The following is an 18670-nucleotide window of genomic DNA, read 5'->3' as shown; positions in this document are numbered from 1 at the left end:
AAGGACAGTTTCTCCAAGTTAATGAACAAGTCAACGAGAGGGCAGTTAATCTATTTCTATCGCCTTATTCCTCTGACCTACTCTCGATAAAATTTCACCATGCCGGAGATCTGTTCTACATTACAGTATTTGACTCGCGATATTCAAATCCGTTAATGCAGCCGTTTTTACGAGCAGTTTGTGGATTTAATCTACTATGCTTACATCTTCCTGGATTTTTGTTGTGTTTGCTCGATTATTTATGTAAATGCACATGGTTAACCACATTATAACCCTAGACAAATATAGAAAGGGGAGATAGGTTTAAAAAACCAGCGTCTGCATTTTGGCAAAATTGGAAACACTTTATTTATTATATTTATTAACATTTTCAAGAAAGATGGAATAAAATATTTAAACACCACAAATCATGAAAAATTTAGACAAAATTGAAATTCATTTGATGAAAAAAGTTATAACTGGAATAAACCGATCAAATCATCTGTAAACGTCAAGAATCACAAGCAACAAAATGCACAGTACATGTAGTCAGTGTACAGTGAATTCTAGTTAAAAACCAATATAAGCAGTTAATAGATCATTTTTTAATGTTGTATATTTTCCTGGCCATGGAGAAATAAGCTTAATCACGTGCATGGTGTGCGTTAAAATCCCGCGAAGGTTATTTTCAAATACGCACCACATGCATTGAAGTTATTTCAAAACAGACAGAAAAAATCTGACTGAATTTTAGTGTTAAGGGTGCACTACACAGTTACACTTAGGCGCACTGTTTCGCACACCAAGTTGACCTGCCTTCATAGGTTTACGATGCACTTTCTTTTCAAAACTAGCTAAATATCAGCATTCAAACACTTTCAATAAAAAAAAAGATAATGTCAGCAAAGATATTTTAAAATTTAAATAAAATGTCTTATAGGAAGATCAATCTAAATACAATTTCAGATAGTTTGTGCCTTATTTTTAACGACTTCACTGATGAACTTGGAGAGAATTTTCGTATCGACACGGAGTAGGAGTTTTAGTTTTTGTTCATCTGGTAGCGTGGTCAAATCACATTGGTTTCGGGCTTCAAATAGCGAAATCATATTTATTCTGTCATCGGAGTACTTTCGGCAATGTAACAGAAAGTGTTTTTCATCTTCTATTAGGCGTAAGTTACACATTTTACAAGGATGTAATATATGTAAAAGTAAACAGATATCATTTTAATGAAAATGGTATCCGGAAAGTTTCAGTCCCCTTCCATATTAGGTTCTCTCCTCAGCATCAGCTGACTGATTTAAAAAAAAAACTTATTTCGCACGAACTTTTGTAACTAAAATTATGAGAAACTGAATCGAAAATGGTGTTACCGGGTATTATTTTTAACATTTTCCCACCTCCTCCATGCATGTTTTCATCCTGTGCTAGTGTCTAAGTGCCTAATATTTCATAAAACAGTATTTGGCTGTTAGTATAGGAAAGGCACCCCTGATTTGTACTAAAACTCATTAATATTTTTTTCAGTATGTTACCATGGCTATTGGATTTTAAAAAAATAATCACCAAATTACTTATAAATCATTTGTACCTCCACACACCGAGGATTAGAAAAAAAATATATGCTGTTTTATGACAAAACACTTGAAATTTCTGTGCGGATTGCCCTAAAAACATCTTAATTTCAAAAATGAGACAAAATTTTCAGAACGGACCTAACCTTATCATACTACCTAAAATTAAAGCAGTAGATTACCCTAAAAAGTTCAATGATCAGGTATGGATCGAGATTTCTGGTTAAGGGGCGTAAATAAAAAGACTGATAGAAGTAGAACAAAAACAAAATTGGGAGTAAAATTTGTGAACAAAATCAAGATATCATGCATTAAAATATTTATCCCCGATAGATGGTCCCCCCTATGAATCTGCGCCTGGCGATGTCACATAAAAGTATTCAACATGCAGCCGGCAAATGTGCAGATAGTAATATAGTATCACAAACTCAAACAAGCTATCATATTTTATGAGTGCTACATTATAAACACTTGAAGATGAAAAATACGAAAACGAAAGAAATTTACAAAAGAACAGTAATTAAGGAAGTAGACCTAGGGTAAGGGACATAACTCTTGAAATCAGTGATATGTTTGTATCATATTTAATTTAACCATTTCCTATCAAGCTTTCATTTGAAACAGAATGAAACCAATTCAAGTCATTTTCATGCTTACATGAGATTGATGTAAAATGCTGAATACAAATGTTCTAATGATTTGCAGGAGTTGTGTCCCTTACCTTAGGTCTACCTCCTTAATTGTTAAATTTGTGCGATGATGTTTTTATACAAATCGAACGAACGACGAACACCGAATTTGCGTTTTTTTTCTTTCGAAACTCTACCCTAAAAGAACAACAGTAATCTTAAAAACTTATAATGTTATCCGATGGTAATACAAACTTTGAACATAGTCCACTTACTACATCCAAAATATTTAGTAAATACCTGAAAATAACTAAGACGGACTATTAGACGAACGGGCGGACGGACAGAACCTACCAACATGATACTAGTTCCCTACGGTTAATAAACAATTGAAGAAGAAAAGATAACAAAAATTGTGACAAAATCAAACTGTGAAACATTTCTTAGGGATCTGCAATGGTAACAAGTTCCCTAAAATTTCGAATTTTAAGTCCTTGATTAGTTGATATTTGATTACGAACGCATTTGAGGAGAAATGAAAAGGTGCACATGATGACTCTGTCAAAAGCACATACACCTGGATCTAGGATTTATTTTCTTTACTATTTTAATTGTATTTAAAAAAAAAAAAAATTAGAAAAGTCATTGTTTTTAACCATTATTGGCAAATTCTTACGACAATTTTGCCATTTTTCGCAATTTTGACCCTCCTCGAAATTCAGCAAGTTCTGACAAAAATTAGTGCATTTTTCGCATTTTTTTCGGGGAGGGTCATAATTGCAAAAAATGGCCAAATTTACTTGCTAATAATGGTTAAATTCGATGAATTTTCGATTTTTAAAAAATTTAAATTAATAAAAATATCCTGGACCGAAGTGCATGCAATCAAAATTGCCACATCCATCTAAACTTTGACCTAGCCTTGATCATTGACTTATTCATATCAAGTAAGGCAGCATCCATTTGATTTTCGGGACGGGCTATGGATTTTTTTAAAAAGTAGTTTGTTTCCAAATAATTTAGAAAAAAAAATATTTTGTGGCATGCAATGTGAAAAAAATGTTTTACTATCACCTATTAATAGCCAAAGGCGAAAAAAGACCCTATCACCCCCAAAAATCCCAATGGTGACTGTCTATAAATATCTGAAACCACCAAAAATAGGCCAGATCAATGAAATTTGTTGTGCAAACTATGAAGTCCAAGAGCCATAACTCTGTTATTTAGTGGAACTGAAAGTTGAAAGTTACATGTATGTAATAAAGTTATTAGGATGTTATCTTGTTCTATTGTATCAAGTCATCCACTTCCAAAACTTAAAATCTGCGCAACAGAAATTGTCATGAAAATGGAATAACTGCGTAGAAAATGATATCCGATGGTAATACATATTTTTAACATAATCAGTTATTCATCTAGATCTTACTACATCCCAATTATTATGGCAATATCTCAAATAACTAAGATGGATTATTAAACGAGTGGGCGGATAGGCAGAACCTACCAACATAGTTTCCTACTGCTAATTAACAACTAATGAAGAAAATTGACACAACTTACATGCATCAATAGTCTCTAGAACAAAGACCATATACCAGTTTGATGAAAGCGAATGAAATGCGGTCATATTCTGCCCGTTGCTAAGAAGCTATAAATAAAACTCTGTCACATAATAAATTAAGGACATATATTCATAAAAAATGAGATTACTCTTATATTTTTGATATCTAACAAAACAATTGAGTTGAGATAAACAATAATTTCTAACTCATGGCTATGGTTTAAAACAATTATTACAGAAATAGAAGGTTTCGTTGCTACAACTATTCTGACGGAAATGATGAAATTAGTCGATACGGATGTATACTGAGGCGCTTACGAGATTGGTCTCCGTCCATAATGGGCATAGCCTAAAATCATATTAAATACATTCGGTCTCTAATATAACTACAAATAGAGATAATACTGCTGCCTTTCAATGTTAAAATAAAGGTCAAGAAAGCTCTTTTTGAGCTTTGTTTGTAAAGTTCAAATATGCCTGAAAAAATATAATAAAAAACGCTGTTTATGTATATTATGCTCGTCCACGGAACTTACGGACAACCCTGAAAAATCAATAAGCAGTTGCAAACTGTCGTGCCAAGAATACCACATTCAGCCATTTTTGTCAAGTTAAGTCTATGGTAAACATCAAATAGGTAAGCGAGGAATCTGGAACTCCACTAGAAGCTGACTAATCTGCTATAGAAAAGGTGTATCGGACGGACGGGCACACAAGGTGATTGCAATATAGCCAAACGCATTAAACGAGACTCAATCTATAAATACAACTGATAACAAATAGAAACAAAACTTAAAAAAATAAAAGCACTATAACTGGCTGCAGGAAATATAGCCCTGTTTGTTTGTCTGCAGTGGTCTTTGTTTGGTCCGACACACGAAGCATAGGCCATAACGTGTGCTACATAATGTTGTTCTTGAACACCGTGTATCAGATGGGCCATTGGACCATTGGCATAAACTGCTACGTCTTCTCCTCCATGCGTTTCAGATTTCAACGGGACACCACTGCTTTGCACATAATCCAGGTCATCTGCAAAACAGAAATAACAATATTATCACAAAACACTTGTGGTTCTATATCTACACGAAGTAGTGCTGTAGTGCTAAGGATACAACACTCCTTTCTACAAATAATTTCAAAAAAATTTCAAGTTTTTTTTTACAGCCTCCGACCTTGATTTCTCCCTCTATTTTACGGTCTATAATTTTTGTTCCGGTTTCTCCCTTACCACCACTTAAGAAACCAGCATACGCTTTTGTGGTTGTATTTAACATACCTAGTTCATCTCTTTCATCTAACGGGTCCCGTCTCCCATTCATGCCAAAGCCTGGTCCATTGGCGTATAATAATGTTGTATACGGTTTGCCGTCTAAAGGGTAATTTTTGTGCCATATTGGATCTACGATTCCTACAAACATTCAAAAGGAGAGTTTACAGCAAGTCCTTTCCACCACTTAAAGTGTGTAGAGGTTCTTTCATTAATTAAGTCAAGCACACGACACTATTCACGTGAATCTATTACCGTCGTCAATACAGCATCAATACGTTTAGTATGGACCCGTTAAGATTATATCGACCGAGGACGAAGTATAGCATATGTAAAAAGTGCATTTTGGAATTGATTTTGCATTGTGTGTATATCGGAGCGCTTTGGAATTTTGGAGGGAAAATCGGTTTCCGTTTTTTTTTGTTGCACAATCTTGTTCAGCATGTTAGGTTCCGCTATATAGATTGGTCACTGCAGATAACTTTATGACAATTTGTGGAAATACAGCTATATTGCAACACTTCAACAAGCAAATCCAACATTTTTTTTCCGTTAAAAAGTATATATTTTTCCATTATGTAGATCCATAAAAGATAGATATTCTTTTCTATTTTATTATGAAAATCTGTAGCCATGGTAATATAATAAAAATATACATCAGTTTTCATAACAAATTTTGGGTGCCTTCCCAAAATTAATTGTCAAAAAACAGATTTCTAAAATATCAGGCACTTCAAAAACTGTCAGAAAAAGTAAGTTGGCATGATATTATTGTAAAAAAAAAACAAATAATCTGCTCATTTGTTCATGATTTTAATTCTCAAAGCGTGCGAAATTTTGCATTTTTGAAAACAGCCTGTTGGTGCAGGGAAGAGAATCCAATCGGGGGAGGACCTGAATCTTTCCGGATAGCTTAAAGCATGCATTTTACACCTCTTTACCTTCACAAGTATTGCATCTATATATGTACGATTGCTCTACTACCCACAATCAATATTTCCACCACCAAATTTCACCTTTTATTTTTAAGTTTTACAAAATTAGACCGGGTCAGTTTTGTGTACGAAACAATGCATCTAATTCCTATTTGTATAGTGCAACCTTAAACATCTACCACTGTACTAAATTTTAAGTTCCAGCGGTCCTTTTCACAAAAAATCTTAAATGTAAATTTAGTCGTAAATTATAATGTCATAATAGAGTTAAGTATTGTGACAAGTATTGTGAGATATCAAAACCGTCTGTACCGGTATACTTTTCTAGAAATATAGCATCAATATATATATATATATAAGTAGAAACATGGCCTACGGCAGTTTAGGTACACTGAATATACTTTGAATCACGTGGCCTTGATAACCGATGAAAATAGAAGAAAGCTGTACCATATGTAATATATACGTATATTACATATGTTGTAACAATCTTCTTTTTTCATTGGTCATCATGATCATGGGATTCAAGGGATATTCAACGTACCTGAAGCCTTGTTTCTATTTATGTGTTTATTGACGCTATACTTCTAAATTTAACTCCGGATATATAAACCGGAAAATATGTACGATATGACAAAATTTCAGGAAAAAAACATATTTATATTTGTACACATGATTATCTATGGCGAATGGACGGATGGACGGACAAAAGCGGACTTTAAACTAAGACCCTCTTCCGTTTTGTAGTGGTGGGCAAATAAGCGAGAGCTGTATGCACGTACCAAAAATACTGTTGCCTCTTTTTGGATATCCTGCTATATTAAACACGTGTGAATGATCAGCCGTAACAACTATAAGAGTTTCTTTCTCATTGGTCAACTGTACAGCCTCCTTCACAGCATCCTCCATACTCAAAGTTTCGTACAATGCTCTTTTAGCCTTTCCATCATGGTGTCCATGATCTATTCTACCACCTGAAAAAAAAAGTAAATTTGGAGAAAGATGCATTTTTTTGTAACAAAAAAAAAATGACTGACATGAGAAAACGTTTCAAATAAATATCATTTTGTACCAAATGTATATAGACATATACATAGAAATAACTAACTAAACTAACAAAAGAAAAGAAGGCAGGGCAGATATAGATTAAGACGGTCATGCTTGTAAAAATGACTTCCGTCCGCGCTTATCACGAATAAGTACTGTTCCTATTTAACCTTGGTTCCCATTCCTTTCTCCATCAAGAGAAATATTACATCATTCAATGTGTACTGGTGTTACTATATAGTGAATTGTCCCTTATCCCATGGTCGGTGTTGTTTTGACTTGAATATCAAAATTTTCCACCACGACAGTTATGGCTACCCTTCCCTACAAACTCTGTTGAACACTTACCTTCTAATATTTTCCACGTCACTATGACAGTGAAATATTTCAATGTGACCCTGACCCTTTCCTTAGAAGACCTAATTCCCTTATCGGTGCCCTTGGCATACTTTGAATACTCGGTAATACGGTCAACAATCAATACAAATTATGCATATCTAAAAACTTTTTGAAACGGATATAAACAGCATGAAACTAAATGAGTTTAAAGAACAATGGTGTCTTCGACACCACTGCATGAAACTAAAACGAAGATGCGGTAAAGCACAATCTAATAAAAACTAGCTCTTCACTACAAAACAAATACAATACCAAGAGCTAATTTCAATTAGATTGGGTAAAACAAGTTGAAGTTTAACAAAGACAAGTTTTCAACCTATCAAGCTAAAGCTATATACCAAACATCTCAAATTGCTCTTTGAAGAATTCCCATGGTTTACTGTAAGGTTAATGGGTAATCAAGGGAACCAAGGTTCTTGCGGTAATCAAAAGAATGTAATCCAGGGACAAAGACCAAACATGGAAAACGGACATACACAACAAAGAACATAAAGTAACTAAAATAATACATACAAAGTAACAAAAGCAAATGAGCAACTCGGGCTCCACTAAAAGCAGGGAGCATGGACCGGTGCACCGGTATGGTGAGCGTCCTTTTCTAGAAACACCCGCCGAGTTGCTCATAAAAAGTCATGTCCGGGATAGTCGAAAGAGGAAAGGAAAACTATGACACGTTGAACACGTCACCGTAACGATCCACAAGTTCATGATGACGACCATAAAACTTCTGTAGTGATGACGTCAATCTTGTAGCAACATAACCCTGTTCCAGAAGCCTACTCGTTAGAAGTCTACCACGATACAAAAAGTATGCGAAGTTTCGGCATTTATATTTAAAAAATACAAGTACACTCAAATACAGATTTACGTTTGTATCATGCTGTAGATATCCAGCTAGCAGGTGAATACAGATTTACATTTGTATATGATAGACATCCAGCAATCTGGCAATACACCTTTTTGTACTAACTGTGGAATATACTCTAATTTCAACTAGACTGTTTGTGATAGTCGATAAGCATGCACTGAGCGTGCTCAATATGCACTTCCGTAAGGAAAATCGGCTACCACTCGATTTGTGATTGATTGACTGATTGTTCTTTTAGGGTCCTGCAATGCATATCATGCCATATATTTCATGAAAGGTTTTATCAGGAATGGGCCCTATTTTGTACAAGTACAACACACTAAACCGGATCTTATTGTATTAGCACATGGTAGAAGGGAATTTGATTTGTGACCATTGGGTGCTTGATGATCAGTATATTACTTTCTGGCAGTTTGATACTGGGTCATTGTTGTTTTCATCCAGTACATATCATATACAAATTTAATGAACTTCATAACACTAAAAACATATAAAGAATACTAAAAAAGAATCACAAAATTATTTATATTTTCTCACCTTCAACAAGTAAAAAGAACCCCTTTTCGTTTTTACTTAGAACTTGAATCGCTTTTGACACTAGCTCAGTTAAAGATGGTTCACCTTTTTCTGATCGATCTCGCTCAAACTCGTATTGCAAGTGGTCTCCTTCAAATAACCCTAAAATAACAAATGTAAATTGTCATTAAGATTGGGTTTGAAATGGTAATAATTGATACAAAACATGTTTTGATAAAAACTTGTGAAGGTTTCATAACGAAAAAAATCATGTGTAATAAAATCTGTATTTTTGTTTAACTTGTGAAAGTTTCACAACTGCAAAAAATCAGAAGTAATAAAATCTATATTTGTTATTACATCTGCCGAATAACTAGTCAAATTTTCAAGTCCACAAGATACATACAATTATAAGGATCAGAGGACTGAGTTGGTTAACACTTGATAAAAATACAATCACTTAATAAGCTGCCTTGGGAAGGTACATCGACAATTGAGAAATAAAGTCTTAAATTCTAAACTGTCTTTTATGCTTTGCTTCCAATCCAACAGTTGAATTTTCTGATATAAAGTATTAATCTACAAGGCAGTTCATCTTTAATTGTAAATAGGTCAACTTAATGACCCTGGCATCGTCACTGTATGTGTTGTAATACACGAGAATAGACAGAAATATGTAAGCAGAGGACGCTTACCCTACTGGTGCACCTGATCCATGCTCCCAGTTTTTAGTGGAGTCCGAGTTGCTTATTTACTTTTGTTACTTTATGTATGATTTTAGTTACTTAATGTTCTTTGTTATGTATGTCTGTTTTCCATGTCTGGTCTTTTTCCTGGATTACATTCTTTTGATTTCCGCTAGAATGTTGGTTCCCTTGATTGCTCTTAGAAAATCTTACTACAGTAATTTTCGGATATATACGAAAGGAGCTGGCAATGAAATATTCAAACGTATCCATTTTCCTATGATCATATACCTAACAAATAATCTGTTTTGGCTGGGTCCACGTTATTGAAATCAGAGTTGTTCCATACATACTTGTACGTTGCCCCTCTTTCCTCTTTGTCAAGTTTCCACATCTTAAAGATAATAATTTAGGAGTCAATGCTATAAATATAAACACAATGGGTGTGTTGGTCGAGTGATTGAGTACATAGTCAGTATTGAACTTATCTGTTTTATTTTTCTAACTCTTATAATATCAGTGGCGGATCCAGGACCCCAAGAACCCTCCTCTATTGGAAAATTTTGTAAATTTCGTGCGAAATTTGAGAAAATAAGAAAAAAAGTCTGGAACCCTCATGATCTCTTTTCTAAATCTATGGATCCGCCGTTAAATACCATCAATGCAAGAAGTATCATATCAACTCCTTATTTGTTGAACAATTGGTAAAAAAAATGCACTTATATTAACTTTTTCTTCGTTATCAGAATGCACTTATATCGACTCTTTCTTCGTCATAAAAATGCACTTATATCGACTCTTTTCTTTTTGTCGAACAGGAAAACCTTTTGATATGTATATAAATAATTTAGGGTACAAAGTTTGTGTTTCTGTCTCCCACGTTATTATGAAAATGAGAATAATCATCCAAAAAATACTGTTTTCAGGAAGTGTCACGTGATCATAATTAACATTGTTATTTGCAAGCTGATTGTAGAAGCAAAGAACAAAGATATAAAATAAAAAAGGGTGAATTTTAATTATTAAATAAATATTATTTTGCTAAAGTTATAATTGTCCAGCAAAATTACACGTAATGTGATGAAAAATAATCTATTTTACTGAGGCTTACAGGATTGTCGCACTTCCAATTTTGGTCCGAAATATGAGACTGACCAAGTTAGCAGCTACCACGTTTTTTTAGTAATGCTCTTTTACGGGTTTAATTTCATGAATTTTTAGAATGTTGTTTTTCTCCATTTTAATAAAAATCTATATTTTTTCCATTCCGTTGTATAAGATTAAAGCATCGTCACTTTTTCGGAATCTTACAAGATTGTCCCTCTAACTAAAAACGACGTCTTTCCTTAATAGTTTGCGTGGTTGATAATGCTGACGTTCTTTCAGAATGCTTTCATGCATGAAAATCGTTCGTGAAGTATTTATATCAACTCTTTATTTGTCGAACAGTTGGTAAAAATGCGCGTATATCAACTCTTCCCATTTGTCTATTCCTCATCTGCATAATTATTTAAGCATATGCAAATTAAATACGTATTTTTGACCCTGATACCGTGCCATAAACGAATCAGGCGACCGTCAGTGCATTAGTCAGTTTTGGAATTTGCTGGAGATGTTTTTCCTACATCCTTATTTTCTGGATTATCTTTTGCTTCAAGGACACACTCTGATTTTCAACAGTCGGTCAAGTGTGGAGGAAAACACAGTTTTACCTTCACCTACCCGCTGAGTGCACTTAGGGTTTGTAATGCTGAGTGGAAGGATTACATTCTATTGAACCAACTACAACAAAGAAAGCCTAAGGCGGTAAGTACATATTTGATCCAAGGTGGTACTGGTAAAAAATATGTAAACAAACCTGAATTAGATCCAGACCATCTTGTCTGCCTTTTTCAGAGTTTATTTTTTTTGTTTCTGGGTCGATCGACGTGTTCGTCATAAAATAACGTCTCCCTCCACCTAGAATCACCTTTAAAAATAAACATAATTGAGAACATTGACTTGTAATTTTGTATTGAAGCAATTTTTATTGATTTGGGGTAACCTCATCATAACTATCGGTATGATATAAGGCAGTAGATATTTAAAATGCAAAATTTCGCAGACACAATGTAAAAGTTGGTTCTTCCGTGAAATTTTGCTTTCATAATGCAATTTACGTTTAGGCAACAAAAGAATCCTAGATTCTCACCCCCCTCCCGACCCAATTTTTCACCCTCCCCGAAATATTTGATTTTGATGTTACTCTTAGTTTAGGTCAATTTCTTTTAAATTGACAGCATTTTGTCACTTAATTGATAAAAAGTTAAAAAAAAGTGCACGCACGCCCTTATTTTGAAAATTTTGGATGAGAATCTAAGATTCTTTTTATGTTTTTTTTTACGTTGATTTAATGTAAAATTTTGTTGATCATTGGTCCCTTTTATTCATAGCTTTGTTCGTATTACTTTTGTTTCGTCGTAAATAGGCTTCTATTTCATCCTTCAATTTGGAATAAATGAGTTAAGTCTCCATGAAATGCCCGCCAATACTGCTTCCATTGGAAGTGTCCTTTTACATCTTGAAATTCATGTCAAATATTTATACATTTGGAATTGCATCTCGTATTGAACAAGTTTTATCCAAGGTCACTTATATTGTACCTGAATGCCAGGGTTCTCAACAACAAGTTGGTAAGCTACGTCTCGACATTCTCTCTGGTCTTCTGGTACATCAATGTCGCCCTCCCAATCCCTCTTGACGGAGTGGGCGTAGGCCGCTGCGGGAGTAGCGTGTGTCACCCGAGTCGTCGATACTACACCAGCACTCTTGCCTACAAAGGAAATAATGTTTCGAATATTTCAGAGTAATGATAATATAATAATAATAACAAAAAATAAAGCGGAAAAGGTTGGCGAGTTGCATTTACAGCTTCACAAGTCAAATTCTGGAAATCTGTATGTGTACTAACTATTGAAATGTAAGTAAACATATATATAAAATGAGTCAAAGGCAGAAATGGCCGGGTTGAAATAAATTTTGAAAAAAAAAAATACACCAAGTAGTAAAAGTGCGACAGACCTGAAATCCCACCATATTGGACCTCATACTGAAGTTGCGTACCAACAATGTAGTGGCTGTGATTTATAGTTACTGAGAAAAATGTTACGACAATATTTTTCTTGCCCGACCGCCGCCCGACACACCGACATTCACCATTCTATAAGCCGATTTGCATGAATACAACCCACCCGGCCGACAAAAGTGAGTAAAGAAGGACGGAGTACAAATACGTATTTTCTGATGAATATCGTATTTCCTCCTCATATACTATAAAACCAATTCTAAAATGTTCCAAGATGCTGCCGAGCATTACACACACGGAATTTTTGCTCTCCAATCTTTGCTAGTTTCTGAAGTTCTAATATCATGTGGTGACTTATAAATTATATATTAATTAAGGATTTTATATGAGCAGTCTAAATCTGTGAGTGTTTTGTGAAAATTGTCTTGTACTTGGGGAAAAACAACAAAATAGTGAAAATTGTAGAACACTATATAGAAAGATTTACAGAGTTTTTACAAAGAAACTGTTAGATTATTATCGCCTAAATATAGCTGAAATATTGCTGCTCGGGCGTTAAACCCCAACAAACAAACAAACATTATTGAAACCAAAATGCCTGCAGAAAATACTTTTACAGGAAAATCTTCAAGTCAACAAAGAAATACAAAAACTGTTCAAAAAATGCTAGCAGCAAAGAAGGATAAACCACCTTGTAATTCTTCTAAAAGAACTCACTCTGAAGTGACATCAGACTCAAATAATAGTACTAGTTTTGATTTATCACGGATGATTAATTTTTTTAATTTTCTATAACCTTGGTTCCCTTGATTACTCTTTCAAAAGGACCTTGATGAGATTAAGTTTGGAATAAGAGATTTAGCAACTAAAGATGACCTTGATAACAAAACAAAAGATCTAGTCAAATCATCAGACATGGAAGAAACGGTAACTGGTATTGTCAAGAAACTGTTTAGTAAGTTTGAATCATCTATGAAAAAGAAGTTTAATGATAAATACAATAATCTTCAAAACGACAAAATAAAAGCTTTAAGAATTGAGAATAATGATCTACATGAGAAAGTAAATGCATTCCAACAACAGTTATCAACTATCAGAAAAGAAGTGACGGGGACAAAGAAGATAGCAATTGAAAACAGTATCAGCAGTAACTTTAATGACCAATATTCAAGAAAAAATAACATAAAAGTATACAACTTTACTAGGAGGCCACATCAAAACTTGCGAGAAGACTTTATTAAATTTGTCAAAGAAGATCTGAAAGTAGAGCTTGAGGAAAGAGATGTTGTAGCCATACATAGACTACCATCTGAACATGAACCAAGCCCATTGATAGTTAAACTTTTTAATACAGACGTGACAAGGAGTATAATGAGAGTTAGAAAGGAGTTGAACCATGGTGTAAAGTTTGTTGATGATATCACCATGGGACTTATTAACAGACTAGAAGATAGCAATAAATTTAATTCTGTTTGGTAATGAAAACTTTGTCATTTGTGGAGACTTTAACCTAGTCTTGAACCAAAGCATCGATTGTGTCAACTATATAAATATAAACAAATGTAATTCAAGGGAGAACATTTTAGAGGTTATAGAAAACTGGAGTCTAGTTGATCTTTTTTGGGAATTTTCTCCAAATACTAAGAGGTACTCATGAAGAAATAAAACACCACTGAAAAAGGCCAGGCTTGACTTTTCCTTAGTGCCTAACAATATACTTTTCCGTGTAAAAGGGTGTAAAATAGATTGTATTTATCCATCCGACCACTGTATAGTTGTATTACAATTAGTTTTTAATCCATTCATTAGAGGTAAGGGATTGTAGAAATTTAATAACTCATTGCTATATGATGCTGATTATGTCAAGAGTATAAAAAATAAGATTTTGGAGGTAAATAAGCAATATTGTGCTTTAGTTTATGGCTATGATAATATTGAAAAATTAGAAAATGAGAGCATACATTTACATATAAACCACTAGTTATTTTTTGAGACTTTGCTGATGGAGATAAGAGGTAAAACAATATCATATTCAAGTTATTTGAAGAAGCAAAGGGATAAAAGAGATTCTGGACTTTGTGAAGAAATCCATTCTTTAAAATCTGATTTATCTGTAGAAAATTTTATTAACTTAGAATAAAAAAGGCAGATCTTGAAGGAAAGCTGCGTAAAGAAAAAATGAGAGATAAATTGATCAGATCCGGAGCTAAATGGATAGAAGAAGGAGAGAAATCCACAAAATATTTCTGTGATCTTGAGTCTAGAGATTTTTCAAGTAAAATCATACCAACAAAAATGATGGAACTATTGTTACAGACCAATTTGATATATTGAAAGAAACTAAAAATTTCTATCATAACTTATATAATTCTAGAGACTATGTTTTAGATAATGTGAGGGTAGCAGATATTAGATCAGATCTGAAAGATCATGACTTTAAAACACTCACAAATTTGCAAAGGGTGTCTTTAGAAGGGAAAAAAAATTGTATCAGAAGCTACAGAGATATAGAAAAATATAACAAATAATAAATCACCAGGATCAGATGGTTTTTCAGCAGAATTCTTTTAGTTCTTTTGAATTGATCTTAGTTTCTTTCATGATTAGTCTTTAAACTATGCTTTTGAAACAGGCCATGTATCAGTTACACAGAGGCAAGGAATTATTACTTGCCTTCCAAAAGATAACAAATCAAAACATTTTCTGAAGAATTGGAGGCCTTTTTCTTTACTTAACACCATTTATAAAATAGGCTCTGGTGTTATTGCTAAAAGAATAAAGTATGTACTTAAAGATATGATAAATCTTGATCAAACCGGTTTTATAGAAGGGAGGTAAATAGGAGATAATATTAGATTAATCCATGATATCCTACAACACACAGAAGATATACCAGGATTCCTTTTATTTATTGACTGATTTTGAGAAAGCATTTGACTCTATATCCTGGAATTTTCTTTTTAATGTTTTAAGATTTTTTAATTTTGGAGAATCCATAATTGGATTAAAGTTTGCTATGAAGATATAAGTTTGGCTGTCATATTTTATAAGAAATGGCAAGCTTTCACTGTTATCATGTGAATATGTATTAGTAGAACATAAATTTTATCATGTAATGAAACTAGATAGCTAGATAGAACTCAGTAATGTTGATGTACATGTAGGATAATACCCCTCCACTTTCTAACTTTTCAGTTCCATTATTTTTTTTAACCTTATTTTCTTTCAACTATATATGTAGGTCAGCACTCTTGGTTACACTGAAAATTAATTTAAAGTGCACACATGTATGTATACATTGTTACCAAGTTCTACCATGATGGTTGTTATATATTGCAGTATTGTAAACCTTTTCTTTTTTAGTATTGTGAAATAGTGCATATCAAATCAGCTAGAATGTTTGTATATCATAATAGAAATATTGTACATTCCTGTTACTATGTCTGCATATAACATGTAACCATGTGCTGATTATCTTAAGAAAAAAATAAAAATTATGAAAAAAAAATATGTTACGACAATAGTTTCCTCGCCCGACCGTACAACCCGGCCGACAAAGGTGAGTAAAGGACGGAGTAAAAATAAGTATTTTCTGATAGAATATCGTATTTCCTCCTCACATACTATAAAACCAATTTCAAAATAGATATTCGATCTCTACCCAACCAGGAATCGCAGGATATAAAAAGTATATTACTAAGTACATTTTGTACATGCATTCTATTATTCAGTTAATTGGGGAGACAAAACCAGATACTGTATCATTTTGACTTCCCATTCGTGGAATAGGTTTGGGATAAAAAGTAAGTACTTTTGATAAGATTGTATGAACTTAACCATGTATCAATGGAATAACATTAACCTATCATCAACTTAGGTCACAGAAATCAGTAAAGCACAAATCTGACATTATGATTGCCGTTCAAGGTCAGAAACCAGAACTATGACACATATCACGTTGTCTGAAGCAGCCCATGCATATCAAGGACTTTCAAGGAAAAGGTTACAGACCGTACATTACAGTAAAATCGACAAGTTTGACACTGACACATGCCATTGTCTATAAAGCTATATATTCCACCTAACTAACTAAATAAATAAATAATAATAATAATAATAATTATAATAATAATAATAATAGTCTCCTTTATTTGAACAGGATAACCTATTTAGTAACATAACTAGTTTACAATATAGTCCTGCATTATATACATATATACAGCATTAATTATAAAAGTTACAATATAGCAGTAAAATATAAACAATGTTTGACTAGCACTACAAATAAACTAATGACCAAAATATTGTTGTAAATACATTTTTTTTTAAATATATCTAAAAGCCCAGCATCGGAAGAAAAAAAAAGTTCAAGACCGAGTAAGATTGTAAGGAACGCATGAAGAGATTAGTTTCTATTTAGAATCTACCATTATTCGTGATGACGCCCAGTGACAATGCATGGATAAACATGTAATCGGTTTCCCCGTAAATGGTACAAATTAAAAGAAAAGAAATCAAGTTAAAACTTCAAAAATAAAATTTAAAAGACGGAGGTGAAAAGAAAAACACAGACAGAAACAACAAATAATACTTAAACCCGAAGAAAACATGTACAACAAGGACAAATCAAACAAATAAGCAAACCAGGCTCAAGAAAATGATATCAACTTATAAATTATGGTAAGCCAAAGTGGACAAAAATCAATATTTTATAATATTTGAAAATGAATTTGTAATATTAGACAATGAATTTGTAATATTAAAAAAAATCATTTTTCAATATTAGAAAATGCTCATTTTTGTCCATTTTGGCTTGCTATAATAAATCCTTTATTCGCATTTAATACCACACGGGTTTGATCCATAAAATTGTGTTTTTTAGTGTATGGTCATTGGATAGTAAAATACAAAAAAATCGCTAAAACAGCATTTTAGTAGAATTATTGACATTTTTTTATGAAATCAAGCCCATGTGTTTAATACTACAATAATACAGTGTATTAGTATAAGCACATCCTCATAAATTCGTATAGAAGAGATGGCAAAGGTTTTTGTCATAAACATGCTGACAGGCGTCGAAAAAATCATCATTACAAACTAACTTCCATTGCACTGCACTGCAGCGAGAGACTTGTGTATGCAATTTGAGGGAACATGAACTAAATCATGTGACCTGCCCGGAAATGATATATTTTATATAATAAAAGATTAATAAAATCGACATTTATTCCTTGTTATATTATGCTCAATATCTTTTGCACTAGAAACACATTAATCATTTTATTAATGGAATATAAATGGCCACATAAGTATGTCCAAAAGTTCAATAAATTATCATCAAGTATGATACATTACCTATACGTAGTCCACGGAAGTGGTTGATCATAAAAAACTCATTTAATATATCAAGTTTTGAATGAAATTGCGCAATGTTCAAATTAAATGTATAGCAGCAATCACAATTGAAAACCTACCAATATTTTTATCTTTTCAAATTTGACAAGTTTTACTGTATATATTTCAAAGAGAAGATATTAGATCTTTTAAAGGCATATTTTCTCTTCACCTGGCCAGTGATAGTTTTCTTTGCCGATTTATGTGCTTAGAATTTTTCCGTAAAATCAAGTCGGACTATCAAATTTTAAAAGTTAAAATTATTTAAAAAAATAGAGATTAATCTTAATGTTGGAATGATAACCATATGTATTCAGTAATTTCGAGCGTAAGAATGAGACATTTAAATAGCATCCTAACAAAATCGACACCATGTTATTTAAATATGTACAGATGGACAAACTCTAACCTGCATCCAGCGACCAATGTAGCATACCATCCACGGAAGTGTCTTTAAATGATGAGCACAGCCCCATCTTAGCTCTACCGTCAACTCCGATTGTGTAATAGTTAGCTTTAACTCCTGCTAGCAGGGCAGTTGCTGTTGCTCCAGAGTCCGGCGTCTGTCTGTCTATATTATAAGTCTAAAAAGAAAATGTAAAATTATCTACTGGAAGGTCAAAAATATTTGTAGCAATGGAAGAAAATTCAAATTGCTTTAGTAGTACACAATTCAAGTGAACTTCAATATATATGAGCGAAATTCCCGAATAAATTTCTGTTTGATGTACTATATAAAGAGTTT

At 33.0% G+C, this 18670-nt stretch overlaps 1 protein-coding gene across 2 annotated transcripts in view; it reads right to left on the bottom strand.

The window, feature by feature from the left end:
• Positions 1-344: 344 nt before the first annotated feature.
• Positions 345-18670, bottom strand: part of LOC148601273 (alkaline phosphatase, tissue-nonspecific isozyme-like) — a 22717-nt gene continuing 4391 nt past the window's right edge. For both annotated transcript variants that reach the window (XM_088555971.1, XM_088555970.1), the window contains 8 exons: positions 18335-18509; positions 12110-12279; positions 11326-11436; positions 9759-9861; positions 8803-8943; positions 6734-6925; positions 5026-5157; positions 345-4778 (listed from right to left, as the gene is read on the bottom strand). In XM_088555971.1, coding sequence (XP_088412097.1) covers positions 4504-4778; positions 5026-5157; positions 6734-6925; positions 8803-8943; positions 9759-9861; positions 11326-11436; positions 12110-12279; positions 18335-18509 — 1299 coding nt within the window. In that variant the 3' untranslated portion in view covers positions 345-4503. The remainder of the gene's footprint in view (positions 4779-5025; positions 5158-6733; positions 6926-8802; positions 8944-9758; positions 9862-11325; positions 11437-12109; positions 12280-18334; positions 18510-18670) is intronic.

This window comes from Perna viridis, chromosome 12, assembly GCF_037379345.1.
Source record: "Perna viridis isolate PV_CMFRI_1.1 ecotype Kerala chromosome 12, ASM3737934v1, whole genome shotgun sequence".
NCBI classification, from domain to species: domain Eukaryota; kingdom Metazoa; phylum Mollusca; class Bivalvia; order Mytilida; family Mytilidae; genus Perna; species Perna viridis.
Note: the sequence above shows the minus strand (reverse complement) of the source record. Positions and strands in the feature narration are given on the sequence as shown.